The sequence below is a fragment of the Nestor notabilis genome, unplaced genomic scaffold, assembly GCF_000696875.1.
Source record: "Nestor notabilis isolate BGI_N333 unplaced genomic scaffold, ASM69687v1 scaffold28347, whole genome shotgun sequence".
NCBI lineage: Eukaryota > Metazoa > Chordata > Aves > Psittaciformes > Psittacidae > Nestor > Nestor notabilis.
The window spans coordinates 49,613-73,672 of record NW_009938421.1 but is presented as its reverse complement, the minus strand read 5'-3'; the positions used below and the strand labels follow the sequence as shown (position 1 = coordinate 73,672).

The 24,060-nt window shown below is 40.1% G+C and overlaps 1 protein-coding gene across 1 annotated transcript in view; it reads left to right on the top strand.

The window, feature by feature from the left end:
• PHKA2 (phosphorylase kinase, alpha 2 (liver)) overlaps positions 1-24,060 on the top strand; it is a 35,522-nt gene that overhangs the window by 5,483 nt on the left and 5,979 nt on the right. The window contains exons 6-27 of the mRNA XM_010019307.1: positions 498-596; positions 915-1,061; positions 1,283-1,336; positions 1,893-2,015; positions 3,681-3,776; positions 5,201-5,308; positions 5,879-5,957; positions 6,598-6,732; positions 8,714-8,823; positions 11,168-11,312; positions 11,800-11,878; positions 12,726-12,889; positions 13,527-13,700; positions 14,858-14,946; positions 15,837-15,970; positions 16,261-16,417; positions 17,850-17,929; positions 18,497-18,575; positions 18,701-18,830; positions 20,645-20,746; positions 21,371-21,489; positions 23,463-23,510. Of these exons, the coding sequence (XP_010017609.1) occupies positions 498-596; positions 915-1,061; positions 1,283-1,336; positions 1,893-2,015; positions 3,681-3,776; positions 5,201-5,308; positions 5,879-5,957; positions 6,598-6,732; positions 8,714-8,823; positions 11,168-11,312; positions 11,800-11,878; positions 12,726-12,889; positions 13,527-13,700; positions 14,858-14,946; positions 15,837-15,970; positions 16,261-16,417; positions 17,850-17,929; positions 18,497-18,575; positions 18,701-18,830; positions 20,645-20,746; positions 21,371-21,489; positions 23,463-23,510 (2,451 nt within the window). The remainder of the gene's footprint in view (positions 1-497; positions 597-914; positions 1,062-1,282; positions 1,337-1,892; positions 2,016-3,680; positions 3,777-5,200; positions 5,309-5,878; positions 5,958-6,597; positions 6,733-8,713; positions 8,824-11,167; positions 11,313-11,799; positions 11,879-12,725; positions 12,890-13,526; positions 13,701-14,857; positions 14,947-15,836; positions 15,971-16,260; positions 16,418-17,849; positions 17,930-18,496; positions 18,576-18,700; positions 18,831-20,644; positions 20,747-21,370; positions 21,490-23,462; positions 23,511-24,060) is intronic.

The window sequence follows — 24,060 nt, the reverse complement described above, 5'->3', positions numbered from 1 at the left end:
AGAGATCATGTGCCTCGTTTCTCTGTCCCTTGGAAGTGATAGTATCAGAGAGATGGCACTACTTTCTTCTCAGTGCACTGGCCTCTGCTGATTCCGGGTCGCCTTGAACAAGTCTTCCTCTTTGAACAGGAACAGCCTTTCATGCAGAAGGAATGAAAGGCCACGGAATGGGGGTTATTTTGGAATAGAGCACTTATTACTAAGTACTTTAACGATTAAATAGTATCTCAGTGGAAGCCCAGCTCCCCATTGTTTTGCTTTGCCTTTAAATTCTAAGAAGGATCGCCAGCACATCAGCCCTGTATCCTACTAGCAGGAGGACAGCAATGCTTACTTTTGTTAAAGTATTGCCAGGCAGCTCTTTAAAATGAAAAGATGTCTGTGGGCAGACTTCCGTCATACTTTCCTTCAGTGAATAAGCACAGGTGCTAGAGTGTATACTTTGCTTAAAAAGTATTTAATTATTTTGGGTTGTTGTTCTGGGTTTTTTTTTGAAGGCGGCTTTGGAAGCAATTGATGAACTAGATCTTTTTGGAGCTCACGGAGGACACAAATCGGTGATTCATGTTCTTCCTGATGAAGTAGAACATTGTCAGGTAAAAAATAGTCTTCTCTTTCCTTTTGCTAGGGCAAACCCCAACAGCTCTCTACTTTCTGTTTTTAGATGAAATATTGATTAACTGAACCAAGAACTTTAATAATGATGGCTTCAGATTATGCTTTTCACCCTGTTTCTAGTAGATCATGAGGAAGTGAGTGTTGCAAAGCATTTTTTGTTCTAAGTTAAAAATAATTATGCATTGAGTTTTCTGTCAGTTTGCAAATACTATAGTCTATTCCATTTGGACTTGACATAGTCTTTTGAAGTATGTAAATCGTGTTACATCCCTTTCTTCTGTTCCTGTTTTGCTCAGTCTATTCTATACTCCATGTTGCCAAGGGCATCCACGTCAAAGGAAATAGATGCTGGCCTCCTCTCTATTATTTCTTACCCGGCTTTTGCAGTGGAGGATGTAAACCTGGTTAATGTAACCAAGAGTGAAATCTTATCCAAATTGCAGGTAAGCAATTCCTTTATTTTTATTTTCCAAAGAGAAGCAGAACCTCCCTTTCTTAACCAGAAATCCTAATTAGACAAGGGTTGCCAGACTTGGTTCATCTGTGCGGGGAAGAGAGGGAGGAAAATCCCTAAGTGACGCTTAGAACATACTTTTATGCTGATGTTAATCTGTGAGGAAGAACAGTACATGAAGTTTTGTGTTAATTTTGTCTGTCTCTATAGGGCCGCTATGGCTGCTGCCGCTTTCTCCGAGACGGTTACAAGACTCCCAGAGAGGTACTTCTGATGTGTAGTTCAGTTAGGCATTAGGAAGAATTTTATCTCTTGTTTATAGACATTTTTTGTCTCATTTACATGAAGGGGTGAAGTTCTGTATTGCTGTTAAGACCTCTTTGGATTTGGATTTTGGTTTTGGAGGCAATCCAGGTGTCCACCCTAGGAATGACACATATCTGAGGAGGATTAAGTGTTTGAAAAACAATTATTAAGAACAGAATTTAATTCTGTAAAAAATGAACCCTTAGATATGCTTGTGGTGCCTAAGCAGAAGTGGTGTCTGAAGTGTCCCAGAATATGTTTGAACTGAGGCGGAGCCAAGATTATTTGGGTGACACCTGGATTCTGAGACTGGGAAGGGTTGATTTGTCTAGGGAACAATTAAATGTTTGAAACTGAATGTGAAAAAGAAGTCAAGAGTCTGCGTGGAAACTATTTCTGGTGTTTTTATTCGTTTCTTGGTTGTAATTATTTGTATAAAGTAGGCTGCCATTATGCTTGGAATATGACTGACTAATTTAGCACTGTGACTAAACAAGTATAATTGAATTTCTAGGATCCAAGCAGGCTGCACTATGATCATGCTGAACTCAAGCTCTTTGAGAATATTGAATGTGAGTGGCCAGTATTCTGGACATACTTCCTAATTGATGGAGTATTCAATGAGGATAAAATTCAGGTGAGGAAAGAATAGTCAGTGGAAATGCAAAGGGATTCACCCATAGTATTTTGTAGCTTGCTTCGTGTTTATTTTGGTATCAGTTGGCTACCCCATCAGCAGGATGGGAGTAGTCTTCAGCCAATCTTACCTTCCTGGGAGTTGGTGACTTGGTAGCAACTGCAGTGTTGTGCACACTGGGACCTCTACCGGGTTGAGTGGCTCTATTAGCTGGTGTGGTCAAACTGGGCTGAACAGTGTTTGTTTGCCTGGTTCTGTCTTATCTCCAACCTTGGTACTTCTTTCCCAATTATTTCAGGATGAGACCAGCTTCTTTTTCCCACGACCTCTGTGGCGTGGCTGCTGAAAACAAGATTCACAGTACTTTCAGTCCTTCTGTACATTCAGGGAGATTTGTGGTTGGATTATGAGGAGCCATTTCATTTTCATTAATTCCCTAAGTTACTTCATGCCTTTACTGTGTCAAGTATCCAGTGGTCAGGGAAGCTAAACTGACTGTAGCCTTCCAAAGGTTATAGCGGCACCTGGAGAATATTGGTGAATTAAAGAGCAACTTGTAGCCAGCACTAAATGCAGAAATGCATTCATACCAGGACTTCAGTAGATTGGTGGCTTGAAGGAAGTAAAAGTTAATGTGATTTTTAAAATTGCCTAGTATGCAGATTGTTAAACATAACCCCTTAAAAGGGCATCAGAAACAAAACGGTGAATTTCAGACCCAAAAGCCTTCTTTATGTACCAGGTGTTGTAAATAAAATGAAATACTTACTGAGACTAGAAATGTAAGTTGCTTTCCTGAACCCAGGAAAATAGTTTGGTAGAGAGAGAAAAATGGCATTATTTCATGAGGGGGAAAATGAGAAAGTTTACTGAAACGTCAGTCATGTCAATAAAATACCACTTCACGAAGCAGTCTCTAGAACTTAGTTGGATTATCTGGGACAGCATCCTTTTTGTGTTTTACCATACTCAGAAAGGGATAGTGGAAATAGGCAGGTGCTGGTAGTTTTTGAAAACAGCTTCCTTGTAGGTGAAAGCTTGGAATGGGATGGTTAACAAATGGAACAAAATAAGTGATCTGGTAAAAGGAACATTAAATATTCTTTATTTTGTATCAGTCTGGTATTCCTGGGTGTACTATACGTAACACAAGAACAAGAGGATTTTCTGTTTAGTGAACTTGAAAATTTTTAAACAGATGATTAAATCCACTTTAAAGTTTTCCCTGGGGCAAGTTTTTAAGCAAATCAGTAAAATTGATTTCCCAGTCGAGTGAAGCAGAATTCAGAAAATCATAGACAAACGTGCATGACAGAAAGCTAATAATTTATACACCTTACACTTTTATGGATATTGGCAGTCCTGATGTCCATGTCACTGCATTGTCATCCATTGCAATTCCATGTATGATTTGTTCCAGTGACTTCTTGATAGGAATATGTTAGAAGTTTGTACTGCAGTGGTTTGTTATAGATTAAAGATGTGTGTTCATGTTTCTGAGGCTGGTAATCCTGAGATGTTGGAACAGTCTCTGATCTTCCGTCAGGAAGTTGTGATTTACCCTGCCCTTTCAGCAGAAACATACTACTGGAAAGTACTAAAACTTTACAGGTTTGATTATGCCGACTGTAATGTAAATTTTCACTCTCTGAAAATATTTTTTAGGTACAAGAGTATAGAGAGGCTCTGGAAGGAATACTTATTAGAGAGAAGAATGGAATAGTGCTAATGCCTGAACTCTATGCAGTGCCTCCAGAGAAGGTATTGTGAAAACGCAGCATCCACATGAGCATGGGAAACATAGACATTGAGTGTTAGTTTTATAGTTTTATTGTAGGTGATAAATCTAAAGCAGCAATAAAAAGACTGCTGTATATTTAAAAACTAAAACACCTCTCGCAGCTCCCGCTGAGAAATGGTGAACTTTAGGCTTCCAAATGGTCACAGTTTTTACTTGGGAATCTAGGTGCCTATGGAAATACGGGAGTATGTCTAAAGTTTTAAATCCTTATGGCAAGACATAATATTTAAGAAGTGCCAATGCTGACTTAGGAACTGAAGCTCAAAGAAGAAATAAAGCACAGACTGTCCTGCCTGTCTAGTATGTTGATTGATTGTGCTCTTTCTTTTCCAGAGCTTGTATGTGAGGGAGAAAGGGTTTCAGAGGAGGTGGATTAGGGTTTAGGCTGGGTTTTTTGTTTGGCTTGTTTGTTTTTTTTGTTTAGGTTTAGTTTGTTCCTCTTCGTCCCCCCTGTCTTTGCTGTTACTATTTACCTGATTCTCCCAGTGTGACAGAGAAATTCAGATGAGCTTATGTGCTCTTCCATGTTATTTGCTTTTGTATCCCTCCCTGCCAACTTCTCCTGCTCTGGACTTCTCAGCCCTCACTCACTAAGGGTGTGCAGGCCCCTGGCTTGATCTGAGTTTGGGCAAGCAGTGTTGACAACTGATGTGTTGCTCACAGATCTGAGGTGGAAACTCTGAATTGCCTTCCTAGTAGGAACAACCATGTGAGAGTTCACAGCTTTCTTGTGAATTTTTATATGATGATGATGATCTGATGAACATGCCAAATAAAGAGGGTAGATTTTGCCTGTCATATGTGAATTTTAACATGGGTACTGTAAAGATGTTACCAAGGAGGATTTTTCCTCCACCCTCAATAGATGTGTATACTGCAAAAGCAAGACAGTTTTTGTAAATTTAGAAAAGTCTACTTCTAATTTTTCCATTGACCATTGTTGTTAACACAGGAAAGGTAGAACAGCCTTCATTTTTGGAAAGCACCTTTACTTCAGGAAACTAGGTAGACATCAGTGAAGTTCAAGGGTCATCTTGCAAGGGGTTGGAAAGCAGACACCCAATTACCTACAAGCTGCCTAGAGGGAAGGCAGCAGAGGCATGGTGAGAAGAAAGGGGAAGTGCTAACACCAAAGCTGTAATTACACACAGAATACCCATTCACCCTCCAGCTTCAAAGGGTGGGGTGCTGTATGAAAAGGAAGTATAGTTCTTGTTCCAGAAAATGTGCAGCCTTTAAAATAAAACCAGGAGATCTCAGTGTCAGTAATAATGGGAGGTTAGAAAGGGTAGATGATAGACCATAGTTTTTCAGATACTTCCATGTAATTGAGTGTTCTTCAGAACTTTATGGTAATTTTTCTTGCTTATGCATTTGTTTTCAGGTGGATGAGGAGTATGAAAATCCTCACTCAGTGGATCGTGTCCCAGTGGGAAAGTTGCCTCATCTTTGGGGCCAATCACTGTATGTCCTTAGCTGCCTGCTAGCAGAGGTAATTGTTTATTGTACAGTAGGTGAGCTTGTATGTCATTTTGGTTTAAGATGGCTTGGGTTTTAAGAACAGTTTGGTTGAAACATGCACATGCTTCTTTTTTTCTTGTATACAGCTATGCAATTGTCTGTTTCTAACAAGCTGAATAAGTTGCCACATGGTTAGGCTAGAAGAATATGCCCAGGCTGACTTGGCTGCCCCGGCGCTAGGATTTGGAACTGCTTCAATTCCACTAGGCTATGCCTTGCTCTGTGGCACAAGGTGCCTACAGAGTTGTCCCATGTTAGCCATGGACTTGTTAAAGGAACCACTGAATAAAAATCAAAGATCACTGGCCTGGTGAAATTGTGTCAGTTGCTGAAACTCTAAAGTAAGAAATCTGAATATGCAGATTGGGACAGTCATAACCATTTTCTTGCTGTTCCTAAAAGTATTGCAGCCATTGTTTTTATTGAATGTACTACTTAGTAGACAAGTTGGATAAACCAGGCGTTAAGTCCTGCCCTTCTGGTAAAATCAGAAGCCTTTTACTTAATTTTTGTTTCTTTCTTTCTCTTTCATTTGTTCTAGGGATTTCTTGCTGCAGGTGAAATTGATCCCTTAAATAGGAGATTTTCCACTGGACTTAAACCTGATGTTGTTGTGCAAGGTGAGGGAGTTTTCTGAACATTCTGGATGAATTGGACAGTGTGATGGTGAAGTCTCTATGTACAGGAAAGAAGACAGACATGATTAAAAATAATGCACATTTTGCATTGGCGTAGATGTTTTGATGATACTGTGAGAAGGAGAAAAGGGTTGTTTGCCTGGCTGCCTTCTCCCAGAGGGGAGATCAGGTTTAACAAATGTTTTATATTTTAAATACTTAATTTTAAGATTTGTTAGGGACTGGAGAGCAGCAATCTGAATCTTGCAGTGAAATGGGAAATCTTGGTGAACTCTAGCAAGAAGGAGCAGGACTGGCAGAAGACAAGTCAGTTAAGTTTCTGAGCAGCCCCTTTTTGGAGGAAGCAGAGAGCAGTGACTGAGGAGGATCTCTGTACACAGAGATGAGGCAGACAGACTTACGGCTGTCTTTTGGCTGCTGCAGGGAGTGGCTTCTTGAATAGGCAAAACCAGACAATTGAGTAGAAGGCAAACACCAGCTGATCAGGACTTAAAGGCTTTTCAGGGGTCTGTACTGCTGTGGTAAAGCAACCAGCTTATTCATCAGGAGCAGCCTTTGTCAGTGATACTGTGGCCTGGGCAGGTGCTTGTTTTTTCTAATGTATTTGTTTTGTATTATGCAGTAACTGTTTTGGCTGAATCTAATCAAATTAAGAATCTCTTGCAAGACCATGGAATCAATGTTCAGAGCATTGCTGATATCCATCCACTAAGAGTGCAGCCAGCTCGCATCCTGAGTAACCTCTACACCATGCTCGGTAGGTATTTGAACATGGAAGCCTCTCTCTCCTGCTGTGCAAGGTTTGTTTTTAAGGGTGGTGTTTTGTTGTTTGTTTTTCTTGCTTCACACGGTCTCAGTTTCTTTGATATAATTTTTTCATTTTTATTTTCTTTGATTTAAAAAAAAAAATGAAAAAGTGTTTTGTGGCAAGAAACTTTAGAAAACTAGAACTTGTGTCTTAAATAAGGGACTCCAACAGGAAAAAAAAGTTGCTTCATTAGAAAAGATGGCCAAAACACAAATTTTCCTGTGCCCTAGGAGTTAGGCAAGAACTGACTTTTTTTGTCCTGCAGGAACTACTTGCACAGAGAAACTGGCTTTAGAAAAGACACCTGGTAAAACACAAAAAAGAAAAAAAAAAAAAAAAGCAAATGTTGGGTGTTTCTGGTTTAAGTCTGGAAGCAGCAGTGTGGTTGTCGTTCTACCAGCAGACAGCCTGGGAGGTTTTCTGCTCCAAGCTAGGGAAGCTGTACTGCTATCAGAACATCTTTGCGCTGTCAGGTTCTTGCTAATGTTCCTTCCAACCCTGATTTGAGTTGGGCTGCTGAAGCACTATGTGTTGCAAACCGAGAAGCCTTCAGGGCTTTTCTAAACGCAAGACTTCAAATATATTCCAGTTCCTCAGCAGTAGCCCTAAAGGCCTGTTCTCCTCAGAGCCCAGCATTTGTTTTAAATTAAATGCCCCAAAACTCTGACTAGTTCCAGTTGTTGAAAATATTTTGGTAACTGTCTCTTGCTAATTCTTGCTAGAACAAAGGTGGTCTTGGAAAATTTGTTACATGTATTCCTAATTGAACTTGGTTTTACAATTTTAAGCATGCCAGCAACTAGTAACTCAAAACTGTGGATGTTACTACACAGTAAAATTGAGGTGAAAATTGAGGTGGGGTGAATCAGCACTGGTACATTCCTTTGCAGCGTGGACAAGAGGAGCCATATCGTGCTTCTCTGTCAGTCAGGAGTGTGTTCCCATGGCAATGTAGTTACAGATAATGCCGAGGGAGATTATGAGGCTGTTCATGGGGTAGGTTTGGGGTTTTTTATTTGTTGTGGTGGTGGTGTTTCTTGTTTGGGGTTTTTTTGTTTTTAACAGGAGGTTGTTTGAATGCTTCCAAAGGGGAACTTACTTGGAGTGTGTGCTTTACTCTCCAGTAAATTCCTTTTCTAGTAAAGGGAAATTGCAGGTGCTGGTTTTGGGAGAGAATCTGTCTCTTTATCACAAAGAACTTTTTACAAATGAAACATTCGCAGGGTTTTGCTGAAGTTTACATTTATTTCATAGTAATACGTAATAGCTTTCAGTTGTGGGTGAGTGAGTAGGATGATTTAGCACATTGGTGTATTGTTTTTAACAGTGACTTCTCTGGGAATTTCCAGAGTGGTATTTTTTTCAGGCACCTGGTTGTTTGGCTCATATTCCTTGACAGATAGATTCAAGTCAGCTCCTGGCTTCTGGAGCAAGGAATGCGGTGTGGATTATTCACTAATAAGGTCTACTGAGAAAACTCTAGCTTATTGGGTTGATGAAAGAATGAAGATCTTTCTTTGTATTTGGATGTACTTTGTATTTGGACTTAGCCTTCTGTGGGCAAGAATTTTTAAGGTTCTACAGTGAAAGCATTGCAGCTTCTGTTGTCTGTTGATGGCCTTGCTTTTGAAAGGGCATACCTCCTGTCCTTTTGGTAGGGAAACTTGAGGTGCTAAGCAGTGACTGTAATTAAAAGTCTCAATCCTATGGTCAGTGAAGCCAAGATTTTTATTTTTAATTGGGCGTTTGAAGAACTCCAGATATTATTTTGGTGGTTGCTACAAAATGGACCAGTCTGTAGCATCTCACTGTTACGTTTCTTCTGCCTTGCTGGTAGCAATGAATGATCTCCTTGTCTAAAATGATTGTTGTGGAAAAGCACACAGGAAATGTTAGGTGAGACCTTTTTTTCTTTCTCTTTTCTTCACAGGCCGGAACAAGAACATGAAATTAAGTGGACGGCCACACCGACATATCGGAGTGTTAGGCACCTCTAAGCTGTATGTGATAAGAAATCAAATATTTGCTTTTACCCCTCAGGTGAGCATTTAAAGCTGACAGGGAAATCACTGCTTACTTAATGGCTAATCATTAGTGTAGCACTTAGCTTTTACGTGCTGTCACTCAACTTAAGGTAGAACGAGGCTGATAAAGCAGATGTACTTTGCTTTGTGGGTTTTTTTAATAGCATTGAATGATCAGCATAGTAGGAGTACTGATAAATCTCCCTTCTGTTATACAGAGTCCGGCTTTTTTGACTTCTGGCTTAGGAGAACACAGCAAATCAATAGTACAAAGTTGTTACTGAACTCTGCCTGAACCAACATTCTAGCTAATGAAATATTTTCTCCAGAAACAGATCACTTAATGTATCTTCCTACCAATTGCCTTGATGGAAAATTTAGTTTCACCTAAGTGTGCCAAGTACTGTGACCCCCAAGAGCCTAAGATGTAATCTGTTCATTATATTGTTGAAATGGTCAATAGGGCTGAGAAAGGGATGTTCTGTCTTTATTTTTCTGAATTAATGGCTCTTATTTGTACAGTTAATGAAATACCACACACTCCTTGCAGACTTATTTCTTGCAGTTGGTACTAAAAGGCCAAAGGGTCACCTACTACAAACATGCAACTGGAGCAGGATAAAGAATGCGCGCACCCTCCTGTATAGATATCTTACTAATGTAGTCCTTAAATTCCAGTGGAAGATGTGTTCAGTGGATTCCATAGATGGCTTCTGCAGTCCTTTGTAATGTCCAAGCAACATCAGATTTACTGCAGAAAATGTGGATCCCTTTCTGTTCTTCCCTATGTCAGTTGAACGCAAGCAGCTTTTGTTGTTGTTCCCACACACCAATTTTCACTTTTGGAAATGAGGGAAAAATTCCTTAGAGTTGTGATTTATTTCAAAATATCTTTTTTGTCCACATCTTACTATATAAGTAGGACCCAGTATTCCACCTGAAATCTTGCCATGTATCATGTACTTACTGATGTATTCCAAAATGGCATTTATCCTGCTGAGTTAAGCTAAGATCTCTGTAACATTTTTGCTTTACTTCATAGCCAGACATTTCCCCCTAACTTTTTTGTTGAGGGGGGTGGAATTAATGTTTAATTTCACTTTCCTAAAGTTAGCAGTTGACTCATCTCTGTTGATCTTGACTAATGTCCACAAATTTTGTGAGGTTTTTTAGTTTGTATTTCATCCTGTTCTTTAATGAAAATATTGATTAGGTGTGGGGCAAAGGCTGACCCCATTTAGATACCTTCTCTTCCTGAAAAAATAGTTAATAACTGCTATTTTGAGAACAAGTTTTCAAGCAGTTCTGCCTCCTCAGATATTTTTTTCTTCAGCTCACTAGTGTGAACATTTGAAATTTGATGGATGTCAGCCGCTTTCTTGTACCTACCATCTAGTTACTCCCAAAGAAGGAAATTGGACTCATTTACTGAGATTGGTTTTTTTATGACTGTTTGGCCATCTTACTTTATAATTTTGTAATCGTCTTGGCATTCTCAAATTGGCTTTGTTCTCCTGTGCTTTCAGGCACTGAAATTAGCTTATGTTATCCTGGCTCTTCCTCTTCGAAGTGTGTTTGCTTCTCTCTGGATTTCTGGGACTTGTTTGTCCTGAATTATCAAAACTAACTGCAAGTGGCTCAGGGATTGTTTTGGCTAGTTCCTTAAGTTCTGTGAAATAATTCTTCTGCACTTCGTCAGCTTGAATTTACATGCTCACCCCTTCCCAAGATCTGTGTCCTTACATAACTTCTTTTGTGGCTGCTTTTACATACTTTCCATGGTTTGTCTACCTTTTTTGGTTTCCAGCTCCTGAAGTAGCCATAATGGTCTCTTACTGTGGTTCTTGGCTTTCCTCTGTAGTGGGAACAGCACACTTTACCACTGTACACTTAATGTACCTTTTTTGCACAGTAATTGCTAGTTTTTCTGTATTCAGCTTGACTTTCAGATTGTTCCCAAGAGACATACAGGTACCAGTCCCCAGTGAGCACTTTAGGCTGTTTATTTGGTTTGTTGCTATTGTTAGCTTTTTCTTCCACATTTAGAGTACTTCTGTCTTCCAGACCATAGGTTACTGTAATTCATCACTCGGAAGATTCTGCCTCATGGGTGTGATTGTCTACTTTCTATTTGTATGGCTTGCTTCTTTCACAGTCAGCCTCCAAGTGTAAGAAAATGGGTTCTGCTCAAGCATGGATTTCTTTTTCACAGTCACAGGGCTTGTTAGGTTAATTCATGCAGTCTTGGTTGTGGTCAAGAATAGCTTGTATGGCTTTTGTGAATGATTTAAAGGAGGAAATGGAAAAAAAAAGTTAGAATACTGACAACTACTCATATGCCATATTTCTTTGTTCTCTAGTTTACTGACCAGCATCACTTCTATCTGGCTCTAGACAATCAGATGATTGTGGAGATGCTGAAGATAGAGCTGGCGTACCTCACTTCTTGTTGGAGGATGACAGGGAGACCAACCCTCACATTTCCCATCACCCACACAATGCTTGGTAAACCTAATTTTCTGCACTTCAAGCAGAGCAGATTAAGGCAGGGGAATCGGATGGAAGTCAGTTTGAGAAGAGATGTTTCAAAATCTGAATTCCGATATCAAAAGTACAGTTTAACTTCCTCAAGTGTGTGCTGAATTTGGATGACATGGTAATATTTCACTTTAGTTTTACTCCCCCTTTATATCCTTGCATCTCTTCATCATCTCCATGCTATTTTTGTTCAAAGAAATGTGATAGAAATCCCTTTGAAACTTGTGTGGAGTGGGTTGAGTTTTGTCTTGAGAAACCCCCTCAGAACTTGTTTGGGGTTTTGTTTGCTTGTCTGTTTGTTGGGGTTTTTTAATAAGCTAGTATTGATAAGTGTGGGCTCTGTTTCAAATTTGTCTGGTTTACTTTGTAGGAAACACCTAGTAATCCACTTTATTTGTACATGATAATTTAAAATGTGTTAGTAAGCTTAGACTCTTCCATTATTCTTTTGCAGTTGATGATGGTACTGACATTCATCCCGCAGTTCTTGCCACCATAAGAAAACTAGAGGATGGATACTTTGGAGGTGCCAGGTAATGTCAGAACCCCCAGATGATTGTCTCTGTGATTTGTTTTTAATTAAATCATATACAATCCTCAGGTTTGAGCTTGTAATGGTGCAGAGACCTTGTACTAGAACTCTGTGAAGAGAGAATTTTCAGCTTTGGTTGTTATGTGTCAATTAGATGGTAGCTGGACCTCACGTGCAATGGACAAGATCTGTCTCCAAAAGGGGTACCATCTCTGACTGCCATTAACGAATAAGGAAAAATGTATTTCAGACCCTTGGAAATACAAAAACTTGGTCTTGGCTGGGCTTCCGGTTTTAAGATGTAATTATGTTTCACAGATATTGGAGATGTTTTAAACACAAATTACATGTTGTACTTGTAAGCTTATTTGTTCCATTCATCCACTTACAAAAGCAAATCCGTATGATGCCACACTACCTCACTGTTCCCTTTCTGCTTGCTCTCTGTCAGCCAGTATCTTCCCCTGGTAATGACATAGGCTTTCTGTTTTTTAGCAGCACTGCAGTTTGGTGGAAAGATACTGATATTCATGGGAACTTCTCAGCCCCAGTTTCTTATGCATTATCCTTAGAGTTTAGGTCTTTGTTCGGGGTCTCTCTTCATACGTACAGCACGTTACACGTAATTGAGTTAACACCTGTAGGTATCTAGAGCACTAAGTATTCAGATCTGTTACTCTTGTTTTACATTTGTTTTTCTCACTATCAGTATCTGCTGTGTAGTTACCAAAGGTGGATTTATCAGTTGGTCTTAAAAATTTTGGAGGAGTTGTTGAAAGCTCAGTGAGTATTACTCGGTATGGGAACAGTGTAGGATAATGCTTTTTGGTGTGTATTCCTGTTTGCAGGGTGAAGATAGGCAAGCTGTCAGAATTTCTTACCACCTCTTTTCATACACATCTGAGCTTCCTGGATCCAGACTGTGATGTAAAACTGTTCGATAACCCTGATGAAGGCCGTGATACTCCTGACAGTGAATATGGAGGCTATTCAGCAGATTTCTGTGAAACAGGTAGTGGTTGTCCACTTCTGTTTTGGTTGGTTTGTTGGTTTTTTTTCTCTGCCAAGTTCTATCAACAGAATCTGTTTTGTTCATAGTTGATAGTCACTCTGGTTTCTTGTGTGTCCGTCTGAGGACAGTACTTGCATGACTTAATTTGGAGAAGGAATTTGTGCATGTTCTTCCTATATTCATAGTATGGTGTTGAACAGTAACTGCTGCAGTAAAGCTGAGTTTGAAGAGTCAGCAGATGGGGACTGTGTGAAAGAGGCTAGAGGCAGGAAAAGACTGTGAGAAGTCATAGACAAGAGCTTGTGTGGAAGAGATGATAAGACTCATAGAATCATTTTGGTTGGAAAACACCCTTACGTCCAACTGTGATCTGTGGACTACCAGCAAGATAGAAACGCTTTAACTTCCTCTCAAAGGGAGAACCAACTTCTTAATATAACTGTTTTTAAAGAGTCACAAACAGATTTATTTTTTTCTTTCCAACTTACTCAGCCTAAAAATCTCTTGCTTATGATATTCTTGCATTTTTGTGTGCCCTTCTATGTAAGCATATAGAATGGTGTGTTTTAAAAAGAAAACACTGATAAATTATGATCTTACCCTTAATAATCCTTTTCTTTTATGTATGTCTGACTAGAAAGCCAGGATGAGCTGGATCAGTACATAAATGATGTCCTGCAGAGTACAGCACTGAAGTCATACCTGCCTCCAACTTCAAAGACTGCAAATCAATCACCTATGTTCAGTGCAAACCATTCCACAGAAGAGATACTGTCAATAATGGCGAAGACAAAAGGCTTGGAAGTTCCAGGTATTTCTCCGTGTTAGCTATTCAGTGATAATAATAGAAAGCCTGGTTTGGGTGCTAGAAGGGGTAAGTTCAAGTATTTCAAACTTCTGCTATTTAAAAAGTACCAGTGGCTTGAGTACATTGTAGTTATCAAGAAATAAGAATGAGTCTGAAGCTGTTACATTCATTCCCCCACAGTATCCCATGTCTTGTTGTATAAATAGATAACTTGCTATGAAATGTAACATTTAATCAAGGTTGGATAGATGGAAACTGCTGCAGCTTCTCAGTTGGATAGAATTTTAGAACTTGAGTCAGTGAAGTCTTTTTTTTTTTGTAATTGTTTATACAAAGGCAGACAAAATGTATTTTCTTATTTCAATAAAGTTGTGGTGAAATGAAATGTTTCAATGCCAGAAAAAACATAAGAATGCACATGTATTCCCTAAATTTGTAAGAACAAATGGGGTAGAGAGGAAGGACAGTATTCCTCATTATATTAAATTTTTAATAGACTGATTGGAGGTTTTACACCAAAATGGTGCTTTGACTTGATTTGTAAATAGATTCCAGCATAGGCATTGTTTTATATGTGGGTATGTAGTATTCAGTGCTCTGGTTAAGGGAAAACTTCTGTTAACTTCAGTGGAAATTAATAACTTCCAAGCTCTTTTGTTAGTCTTTTCTCCCATCTTTCATGTGCCACATTCATCTGAGCCGCTGTTGAATTCAATATACGAAGTTAACAGAGAATTAGCCTGCATTTAGCATTATTGTTTTAATTATGGTGTCTTACCAGTTAGACTCTTTTCTCCAAATACTTGTGTTGAAATCTTTAAACCCTTAGCAGGGTCAGGTCATTGGGCTGTAGGATTTCTGAGGCATAGGCTGCCATAAGAGACACCAGTTCAGCATGTCAAAGTCTCAGTTACTACATGCATCTCCGAAACTCTTGGAGCAAGCCTGCAAGGAGATAAGGTTCAGAATGTGAGCTTGTCTCCAAGTTCCACACACAGGATCTCAGAAGCATTGCCTCTGTATTTTGGCTTGTGGGTGTATTTCTGTTGGTTTTGCCTACTACAGCTGCTTTGTGAAGGTGGTTTTGATTTTCATGTTGCTGAAACTGACTTTTTTTTTTTTTAAATTTCATTTTTTTTTCTCGTGGTTTTGTTCTCCAGCTGTGTCTGTGTCTCTTCCCACTAAAGTTCTGAACACACACCGGAAGTCTCTGAATCTTGTTGATAATCCCCATTTCTTTGAAACAAAGGTAAGAAATGGGAATTTTCATGCTGTTTGTCATTTTAGGACCCAATACTATGACTCTTCCTGTGTTTCCCAGCCAAACACTATAATCATTCTCATTTTCCTTCACAGACAAGACATTCTGCCCCAGGCACCAGATGGCTACTCCCTTGTTTTGGAATTTATTTTTTGTCTGGGTGAAGTTTTCTTGGTTAAATAGACATTATCAAGTGGAAAGTTTTTAACTGTTTGTGCAGTGTATATAGGTGCTTATTTTTAAAGACCATCATCTTTAGTTCCAGCTGAATGCACAAAGGGAAGGACGGGATGTTCATGGCTTTTAGCAATGTTCTCCAAGCCACGCTACTTATACTAATGTCTGGGCAGGAGGGGAGTGTGTGAAGGGGCAGGTGTCCTTAAAGCACCGGTCAAATTCCACAAGGCACAAAGCTTGGAAGATTTATGGTGGAAACAAATACGTTCACAAAGCACCGCATATGTACAGCTTAGAGATGGTACTCAAAAAGCCCTAAATTATTTCAACTAAAAAGAGGAAGTATCCTTCTGCTTTTCTCTTTACAGGTGACAGTAAATGACAGGAAAATCATGCACATAATTTGGTTTCCTTCTTTGGCAAAGTATTTCTTCATTTTGTCCTAAAAAGGGCTTTCCTTGTTGATTGAACCAAGACTAGAGACGAAGTTCCATTGTGGGTGTTGTGTTACCTGGGGATCAGTCTCCTTTTCATGTCTGCAGTAGTCTGGCAAGAACTAGGTGATGTGTCTGTATTTCAAGGGCAGAGTTATGTTGCAAGTCTGTTGTATGTTTTTAACAGGAAGTTTGAATTTGATCTGCTAGTTTTTTCAGGATCATTTCTTTGATTTATTTTTTTTTTCCATCCATCTTTGTTACCAGGACCGTGGAAATGTTTTACACTTACCTAAAGATGCTCATGGTGACTTGGATTGCAGGAAGCTTGTTGAGCAGTTGAAGGAATGTCCAACGCTCCATGATCAAGCTGATATCTTATATATTTTGCATATATTAAAGTGAGTTGTCCAAGTATAAACTTCAGCATCTTTAAGTTTGGTCACAACTATTGACCAAATAGTCACCAATAGGCTCGTGGCTAAGTGAGTGCTCAAGTTAGTATGAAAGTTCCTGGTACCAAGGGTTTTGTCCACATGTAACTGATCTTTGGTGATGGTGAAGGCCCACGTCTCATATACTGCTTAATACAAAGTATGAGCAGTGTGATCAAAATCAGGATGCTTGTTGGTTAAGGTTAAGCTGTGTAACCTTTTTCTGATGACTTAACCTTCTGTATCTTTTCTGGCAGAGGTGCTGACTGGGACACAGAGCTGGGTGGACAGTACGGTGTCACCGTTCATTGCCTACTCAATGAGCTCTACAGAAAGGCAGGCCTCAATCAAGAATGGGGTTTAATCCGTTATATTTCTGGTATTCTCAAAAAGAGAGTGGAAGTCCTGGCTGAGGTATGAAATACAAATAATGCTGGTTCAGTTTCCTGCCTAAAAACTGAGATAAAACTGCCAGTTTGCTGGTGGTGCTTGTGCTTGCACTTCTTCTGGTCTTTACTTCACAACATATGTAGTGCAGCATTTTTCAGTAAATACTAGTTGTTTTTCTGATCTAAAATCTTATTACGACATCTTTACCTTTCATCTGTACTGCAAACTCTGCTAATGCTGGCAGGGGCTGAGAATGTCACACTGTAAATGATCGTGAAGGCTTAATTTCATCTCAGGTAATAGGAGAAGCTTAATTACATGCTTTGAAAGCTGTAGTTGTCATTGGGAATTGTCTATTGCTACTGCAGTAGCATGAACACTTCAGGAGCACTGCTATGTCAAGGTGCTAGCGATGATACAAAAACATACTCTACTGATTTCCATCCCATTGGGCAGACAGTCTGCTGTGTGTGAGGATGTTTGGTTTGATTAATAATTAGTATTTTAATGGCTCTATTAAAATTATTAATTTCCTACTTAGCCCTGCATATTTCTGAAGAGCTCTTTGTGTAATTCCTGACCATTTTCAAAGCTTTGGCTGTCACACCTAGGATCCCCTATTTTAGTGACAGTCGTATCTGCAGGAAGCAATTTGTGATAATCACCCTCCACAGTACTTTAAGAAGTGCATAAACTTTTCCATTCTCAAGACATGATGGATGAGCAGTACAGACAGGTTCACAGGCAGCTGTGTATATTCAGTTGAGAAGATACTGACAAAGAATTGAGGAAGAAGTGAGTAGAGATGATCTGTTTTGTTCCATATTAAGTGAGGGAAAGCAGACTCTTCAAAATCAGAGGAACATTGCTCTGTGAGGTCTTTGATTCAGGGTGCTAAAACAGGTGAACTGAACACCCACTTTTAAAGGACATTGATGTAAAAGAGTAAACACTGTGGTACTGAGGCAAGCATCTGTTTCAGAATGTATCAGGGTGCCTTATTCAGAATTGTGATGCAATATGTTCTGTTTGCTTGTTTTAAGAGATATATTAGTATTCCCGATGTTTTGTTTTAATTTATTTTAGCTAATACTGCCAAGTTTTTCATTGATTAAAAATGTTTTTTGTCTTAAAGAAAGAACAAATGTTTATCTTATGATAAAGGATAAAGTCCTTTATTGATCAGCCAGCCCCACTGGAGTCCCTAATCATTATGCTGCTGATTTCACTGAGTTTGGAAGCATGCTTTCAACCTGGGCAGACTCTCATAGTCCTGTTGACCTCAGGGGATCTTTGCCAACTAGTTAACAGCATTCTGCTGGATCTGCATGTCTGGTAATTAACAGAAATGCACTTAAAAATTGGTAAAGAAATGCTTCCTTTTGGGGAATTAAAAGTAGTATCACTTCCATGTTACTCAGAGAACTGTCTTTTGCTTTATGTCCGATTATGATAGGCATGCACAGACCTTCTGTCTCATCACAAACAACTTACAGTGGGTCTGCCACCAGAACCCCGCGAAAAAATCATTACCACGTAAGTTGAAGCTCTGCCTCAGTTACAGAAGCAGCCTGCCCTTCGTCTTCCTGCTGGTACTGTTCTGTTGCTATTATCATAGAATCATAGAATGGTTTGGGTTGGAAGGTACCCTAAAGATCATCTAGTTCCAACCCCCCTGCCATGGGCAGGGACTCCTTCCACTAGACCAGGTTGCTCAAAGCCCTGTCCAACCTGGCCTTGAACACTGCCAGGGGTGGGGCAGCCACAGCTTCTCTGGGCAGCCTGTGCCAGTGTCTCAGCACCCTTGCAGCAAAGAATTTCGTCCTAATATCTAATGTGAATCTCCCCTCTGTCAGCTTAAAGGCATTCCCCATTGTCCTGTCGCTACATGCCCTTGTCAAAAGTCCTGCTCCAGATTTCTCATAGGCAAAATTTGGTTTAAAATGTATTCCTCACCATCAGAAGGAACTGTAGCCACCCAAGCAAAACCACAGACACCTTCGTGGCGCACAGATGTTTCTGAGTGACTTGATTCTAGTGCTTGTTCAAGAGGTTAATAGCAGGTGCCTGAGTAACTGCTAACTGTGGTTTGCCTTTTTGTAGCCCACTGCCACCTGAGGAGCTCATAGATCTGATTTATGAAGCCAGCGGCCAAGACATCAGTATTGCAGTCCTGACACAGGTAGGCAGCGTGTGTAAAAAGGGTTCTTTCAGTTTTGCCCAGTGTGGCACCAGTGTTTGCTCTGTGACTGGGAAAGCCAAGAGGACTCACTCTGAATGGGTGCCCTTATGGATTTGTCCTTGCAGGAAATAATTATGTACTTGGCGATGTACGTCCGGTCACAGCCTAGTCTTTTTGTGGAGATGCTCAGGCTCCGCATTGGACTGATCATTCAGGTGATGGCCACTGAGCTGGCCCGAAGTCTGAAATGCTCAGGTAAGAGCAGTTTTATCATAAAGGTACTCAAGGCATTATTTCTGCTGCACCTCAGTGCTTGATTTTTCATTTATGTGTTAAATACTTTGATTAACTTCTTCATTCAGCATTCACAGCTACAAACTTCAAGAATAACTTACCTTTTTGGCTTAATGAAAGATTCCTGTCCCATCATCTCCCAGTTATTCAAACTGAAGTGGTTATTAAATACTTAATTCCCCTGGCTTTCAGTAAGTGTTTGAGGTACAGGTCATCAAATTGCACATCTGTGTGTATTTCAGAACCCAGTGCCACTAATGTCAATGAGCATTAGGATCTTGGGTATCTTCTGAGCATTTGAGCCTTAATTCATAGTTCTGGTAGTTTTTATTCAAGGTAACTGTTGATCTTCCTCTTATGTGCAAGCCTTTTCCATTTGAATGCCATTTGAATGTGCTTAGTTGTAAAATATTTGCTGTTTAGAATTAAGCTAGCGATACCTTCTTTTACCAGGATGTCAGTAAAAAAAACTTACAGGCCCCCATAAACTCAAGAAGTAAGTAACAAACAAGTGTTGCAAGGCAAAATATTTTGAAATTCATTTTGGAAGAGAAAATTGAAACTAGAGAGAGATCATGACTGAAGAGAGATCTGGAAAATTACTGAAGGGTTTTCCTCATTGACAGGGGTCAGAAGTCTAAGAAGGAGCAGTCATGAAAAGTAATCAAGTTAATGTGACCAATATATAGTGAAATACTGCCACTTAGGAGCATGATCTGGGCCATATTTTGTGGCTTAGCTCTCGTTACCATTTCTGATGCCCTAGCACACCCTAAACAGGGATAACTTTGTGGAAGCAGATTTTCTGGTTTCTCCCCAGTTTTCTCCCTCATGGAGTAAAGAGGGGGTCCCTGGTAGCTGGGTTAAATGGAGCCCATTTTGATGTTCATTCTCTCTTAACTTGAGTCAGTAGCTGTTGCTGGGGGGTAGCAGGTTTCTCCCTTAGGAGAAGTTTACAAAAGGAGTCAAGTAATTTTCTGGGTTAGAATTACAGAATAGAATCATAGAATAGTTTGGGTTGGAAGACACCTTCGAAGGTCATCTGGCCCAACCCCCCTGCTATGAGCAGGGACATCTTCAATAGGTCAGGTGGCCCAGAACCACATCCTGTGTGCAGAGTGTACAGAAGGCCCTGTGTCCCCCAAACCCGTAGCTGAATAGTGGAAAGTGCTTTGTTCACAGTGCATAGCCCGTCTTTCCTGGGGTCACTTTTGTTATTCCTTAGCCTTAAACACCAGCTGCCTTGTACACTGCTACCAGCTTCATTGCTGCCTTTTCCATGCTCTTCTATGGGGGATTTGTCTGTGCACGTGTGCTCATGTCTATGTATGTACTTTGTCTCAGAAGCACGATCCTTCAGTCAAATAAAACACAACAAGCCTTCCGCACGCATGCATTTTTTGTTATGGAATAACTCTGGTTCTGTAATTTAGATCTACTTGTCAGCGCTGTTGGGAGATGGCTGTAATGCCTTTCCTAGTGATCTTGCTTTACAAAGTAACAACTACTTTCTCATCATCAGCTTCAGCAAGATCTCACACAAGCTGCAGCATAATATCCACTAATGCAAATAGTGTTATTTCCATGCAGTGCTTGTTCTTTAGTCTTGAAATGAATTTTCTTTGAAATATGACTCTACAGATTAATTTTTCAGAGAAAGCCTTAGCCACAAAGGTAAATGTGACAGAACTGCGTTCAGCAGCAGTTACTTAGGAAAACAAGATATAAACCACCTATAATGATGCTTGGGGCTTTTTCTTTTGTTTTTTAACTAGGTGAAGAAGCTTCAGAGAGTTTGATGAACCTAAGCCCCTTTGATATGAAAAATCTCCTACACCATATTCTCAGTGGAAAAGAGTTTGGAGTGGAAAGAAGCTGTAAGTTGTTCAATTGGGTACTTGTGTATGTTAAGTAAGAACTATAAATATGAAGTTAGATTGTCTTGTAAGTAGGAATCTGCTCTCTCAGCACATAAAATAGAAGTATAGGTAATGTATTAATTGTAGGTGGCCAATACAGGTGTGTGTTTGCTGTGGAATAAACAAATATAATGGAAGCCATACTGCACTGAAATGCAATTGTATCCAGTTTTCAGTGATATGAAGGCAAACTTTTAAAATGAAGACATTTTATGTGATCAGAATGAAAACCGTGAAAAGGGCATATTTAACCTGCATGCAAGAAGTGTGTCTGTGGTGCCCAGCACTTGTATGTCAGCTGTCTCCTGGGTTCATTCTTAAGCCCTCACAGATTCATTGCAACTTTGACATCTTTTAAAGCTATGATTGATCAATGTCTTGGAAAATAGGTCCTGATATCACAGTATGGATCCAGGCCCCTTACTTGATACAAGAATTTTGAACTGTCAATGTTACTTGAAAGGTTGCTGTCACCAGAAGCATTGTACACTTGTGAAAAATGTGTTTATCTTTAGCTCTAGATACAATGTCATCTGTTTTTCTACTCCTAGTATTTTAAAAATGTCCATTTGCTTCTTTTAGTACGACCTGTAGATTCCTCTTCATCTAGCCCTGCGATTTCTATTCATGAAATGGGGCATTCTGGAGCAACCAAAACAGAAAGAAGTGGTATTACTAAATTGAAGAGTGAGATGAAGCAGGTGAGGATTTTCTGTCAATGCTCATCAGAAAATGTATCTGTTCTGGAACTGTGTTATGTTAGGTTTTGTTCTTGGTAAAGGACAGAAGTTTCAAAAGATCCTTTGATTTAAAGCTGATCACTAAATAGAAGGCAGTAAGGGGATGTTTCCTCCAAAAATGTGCTTTCTTCTCTGTTCCTGTTTCATATGGTGAATATAGAAGAACTTGAAAAAATTGATTGCAGTCATAATATCAAGTTTAAAACAGCTCTTTTATCTTTAGCTAAGGAAAAGTCAGATGTACAAAGTGAAGCTTTCATGCAGTCATTCTTGTACTCTGCCCCAGTTGCTGAAGTGGTCCATGTTCCTTCTGGAAAAGATACACTTGGAAAAGAACTCTTGGTGGCTTTGATTTCTCTATTTTGTGTCTGTACTGTTATTTCTTTTCCTCCAGACAAACAGGAAGGTAGTGATCAAATAAAATACATTTATAAGAATGGTTGTTTTTTCCAGCCTGGGGCATTCAGCTTGGGAAGAGAAGGCTCCAGGAGGACCTTGTTGCAGCCTTTCAATATATGGAGAGGGCTTATAAGAAAGACGAGGAGATGCTCTTTACCACGGCCTGTAGTGAGTGATTGAAGGGGCAATGGTTTTAAACTGAAAGTGGACAGGTTTAGATTAGACACAAGGAACACATTTTTTTTTTATTATGGAGGTGGTGAGAAACTGGAACAGGTTCCCCAGAGAAGCTGTGGATGCCCCACCCCTGGCAGTGTTCAAGGCCAGGTTGGACGGGGCTTTGAGCAACCTGGTCTACTGGAAGGTGTCCCTGCCCATTGCATGGACTAGGTGAAGTTCCCTTCCAGTGCAAGGAACTGTATTCCTTTCTGTATTAGAAACCTATTTTTTTAAAGGCCTTCTTAACAAGCAAGCCTGTTTCATTTAATCTGAGGCCATTCCTGTAGGTTACTAAGGAGGTATTTGATGTTTTCCTTAGATTGTATGAAACGTATTTGCTCAGTAGGCCTTCAGAAAGGAGTGGCATTTCTGCATAGTCTTGAAATGGAGCATTTGATGATGACAGTAAAGATCTGTTAATGATCCTTCATAGGACATGATAAGGCAGTGAAGCAAAGGCACCTGTGAAACCTATGGCATCTGTCTCACAAGAGCTGGTTGCTGTGTTTGAGCCATGCCCTGGTCAAGTGTCATGGTATGGCTGTGAAGGTGCTGATAGCTGTAGCTGCTTTCCACTGGCCCTGAAGTGACTTGGGGGTTCAGTCTGAGCAGGGCTTGCAGTCCTAAGGTGGGTGACCGACTTCAGGTCCTTTCCAGGAAGGAAGAGGGACTAGGCACTAGGTGGCAGCATTATTTTGTTTTAAATAAAGAGGTGGGCCTGAGCTGAAGTATTCAGACCTTTGTTGAGGTTGGAAATGTAGTTCCTGCATTGCTCTTGCATTAGATGGTAATCTGGTGTTTTGCACAGAAGAGGAGTTGGCTGGTTTTATTTTTGTTTCCCCCCACCTTGCCACTCATGCTGTTTCCTGCAACATCTCACTACATTCTCTAAATAATTCACTAGATACTAATTTAATGTTATCTTGGCTGCGGGGGAATCAACTCTACGTTACAAGGAACATTTTCAAGCACCTATACTTACATCTCTGAACATCAAGCGTTTGCCTGGGCCTGAACCATTAACGCTGGATTAGGAAGCACGGTTTGGGGTGGACAGTTGCAGAAAAATGCTGCAATTCTGAAGTGCTGCATCCACATTTCAGCAGAAATTTTGCCTTGCAGCTGTTCGTTTACAGCTGCCCACCCAGCTGGCAGCCCACAGACTTTCTGCAACACAGTGACCTTCTTTCCTCCAAGTACCCAAGCTTTTATTCCATGTTTCTTATCTTCATACATATGGGTTACTTAACCTTGTTTGCCTCCTGTTCTGTCCCGGCTGCCTGTCTGACGTGTTGCTGTCTGGTTTTCTTTTGTAGTTCTTTCATGAGGGCCGCTCCATGTCCAGCAGCATGTTTGCTTCCACGGTAAAACCCCACCTGCAGCCCTGCACCTGCTCCTCACCCTGTGTGTGTATGGAAGGCTCTTAGCTCTAGACACCTCCTGTGACCTCTTCTGCGTAAAAACTTGTTTTCAAACCCTGCCTCTTTGTCTTGTCTGTCTTCATTGGGAACCAATTCTCAACATTAATCTTTTAATAGAAGTTGAGCCTTGCATTTAGATCCACTTAGTTCTTCTGAAGCTTAAGTTGTAGCAGATAAAGCACTATAGCAGATTTAGCTACTCAATGGTGGATTATGTTATAGGTGTCATCAGTAATGTAGCGTTGATAAATGCTGTCAGTCTCTGGGCCGAAAGGAACCCACAATAGCTTCAGGTTGCTAAGATGGGTTTTATGGTCATGGCTGTCTCCTCATGCAAGTCATCCTCTTTGAAGGCAGTGAAGTGTAGCTTTTCTTAAGCTCTTGCTACTAAGGAAGATAATTGCTTAACTGTTTTACCAACAGAGACCTCAACAATTTAAAGTAAGTCTGAGGCCCTGTCGTGGTTCAAGCCCAGCCGGCAACTTGGAACCAT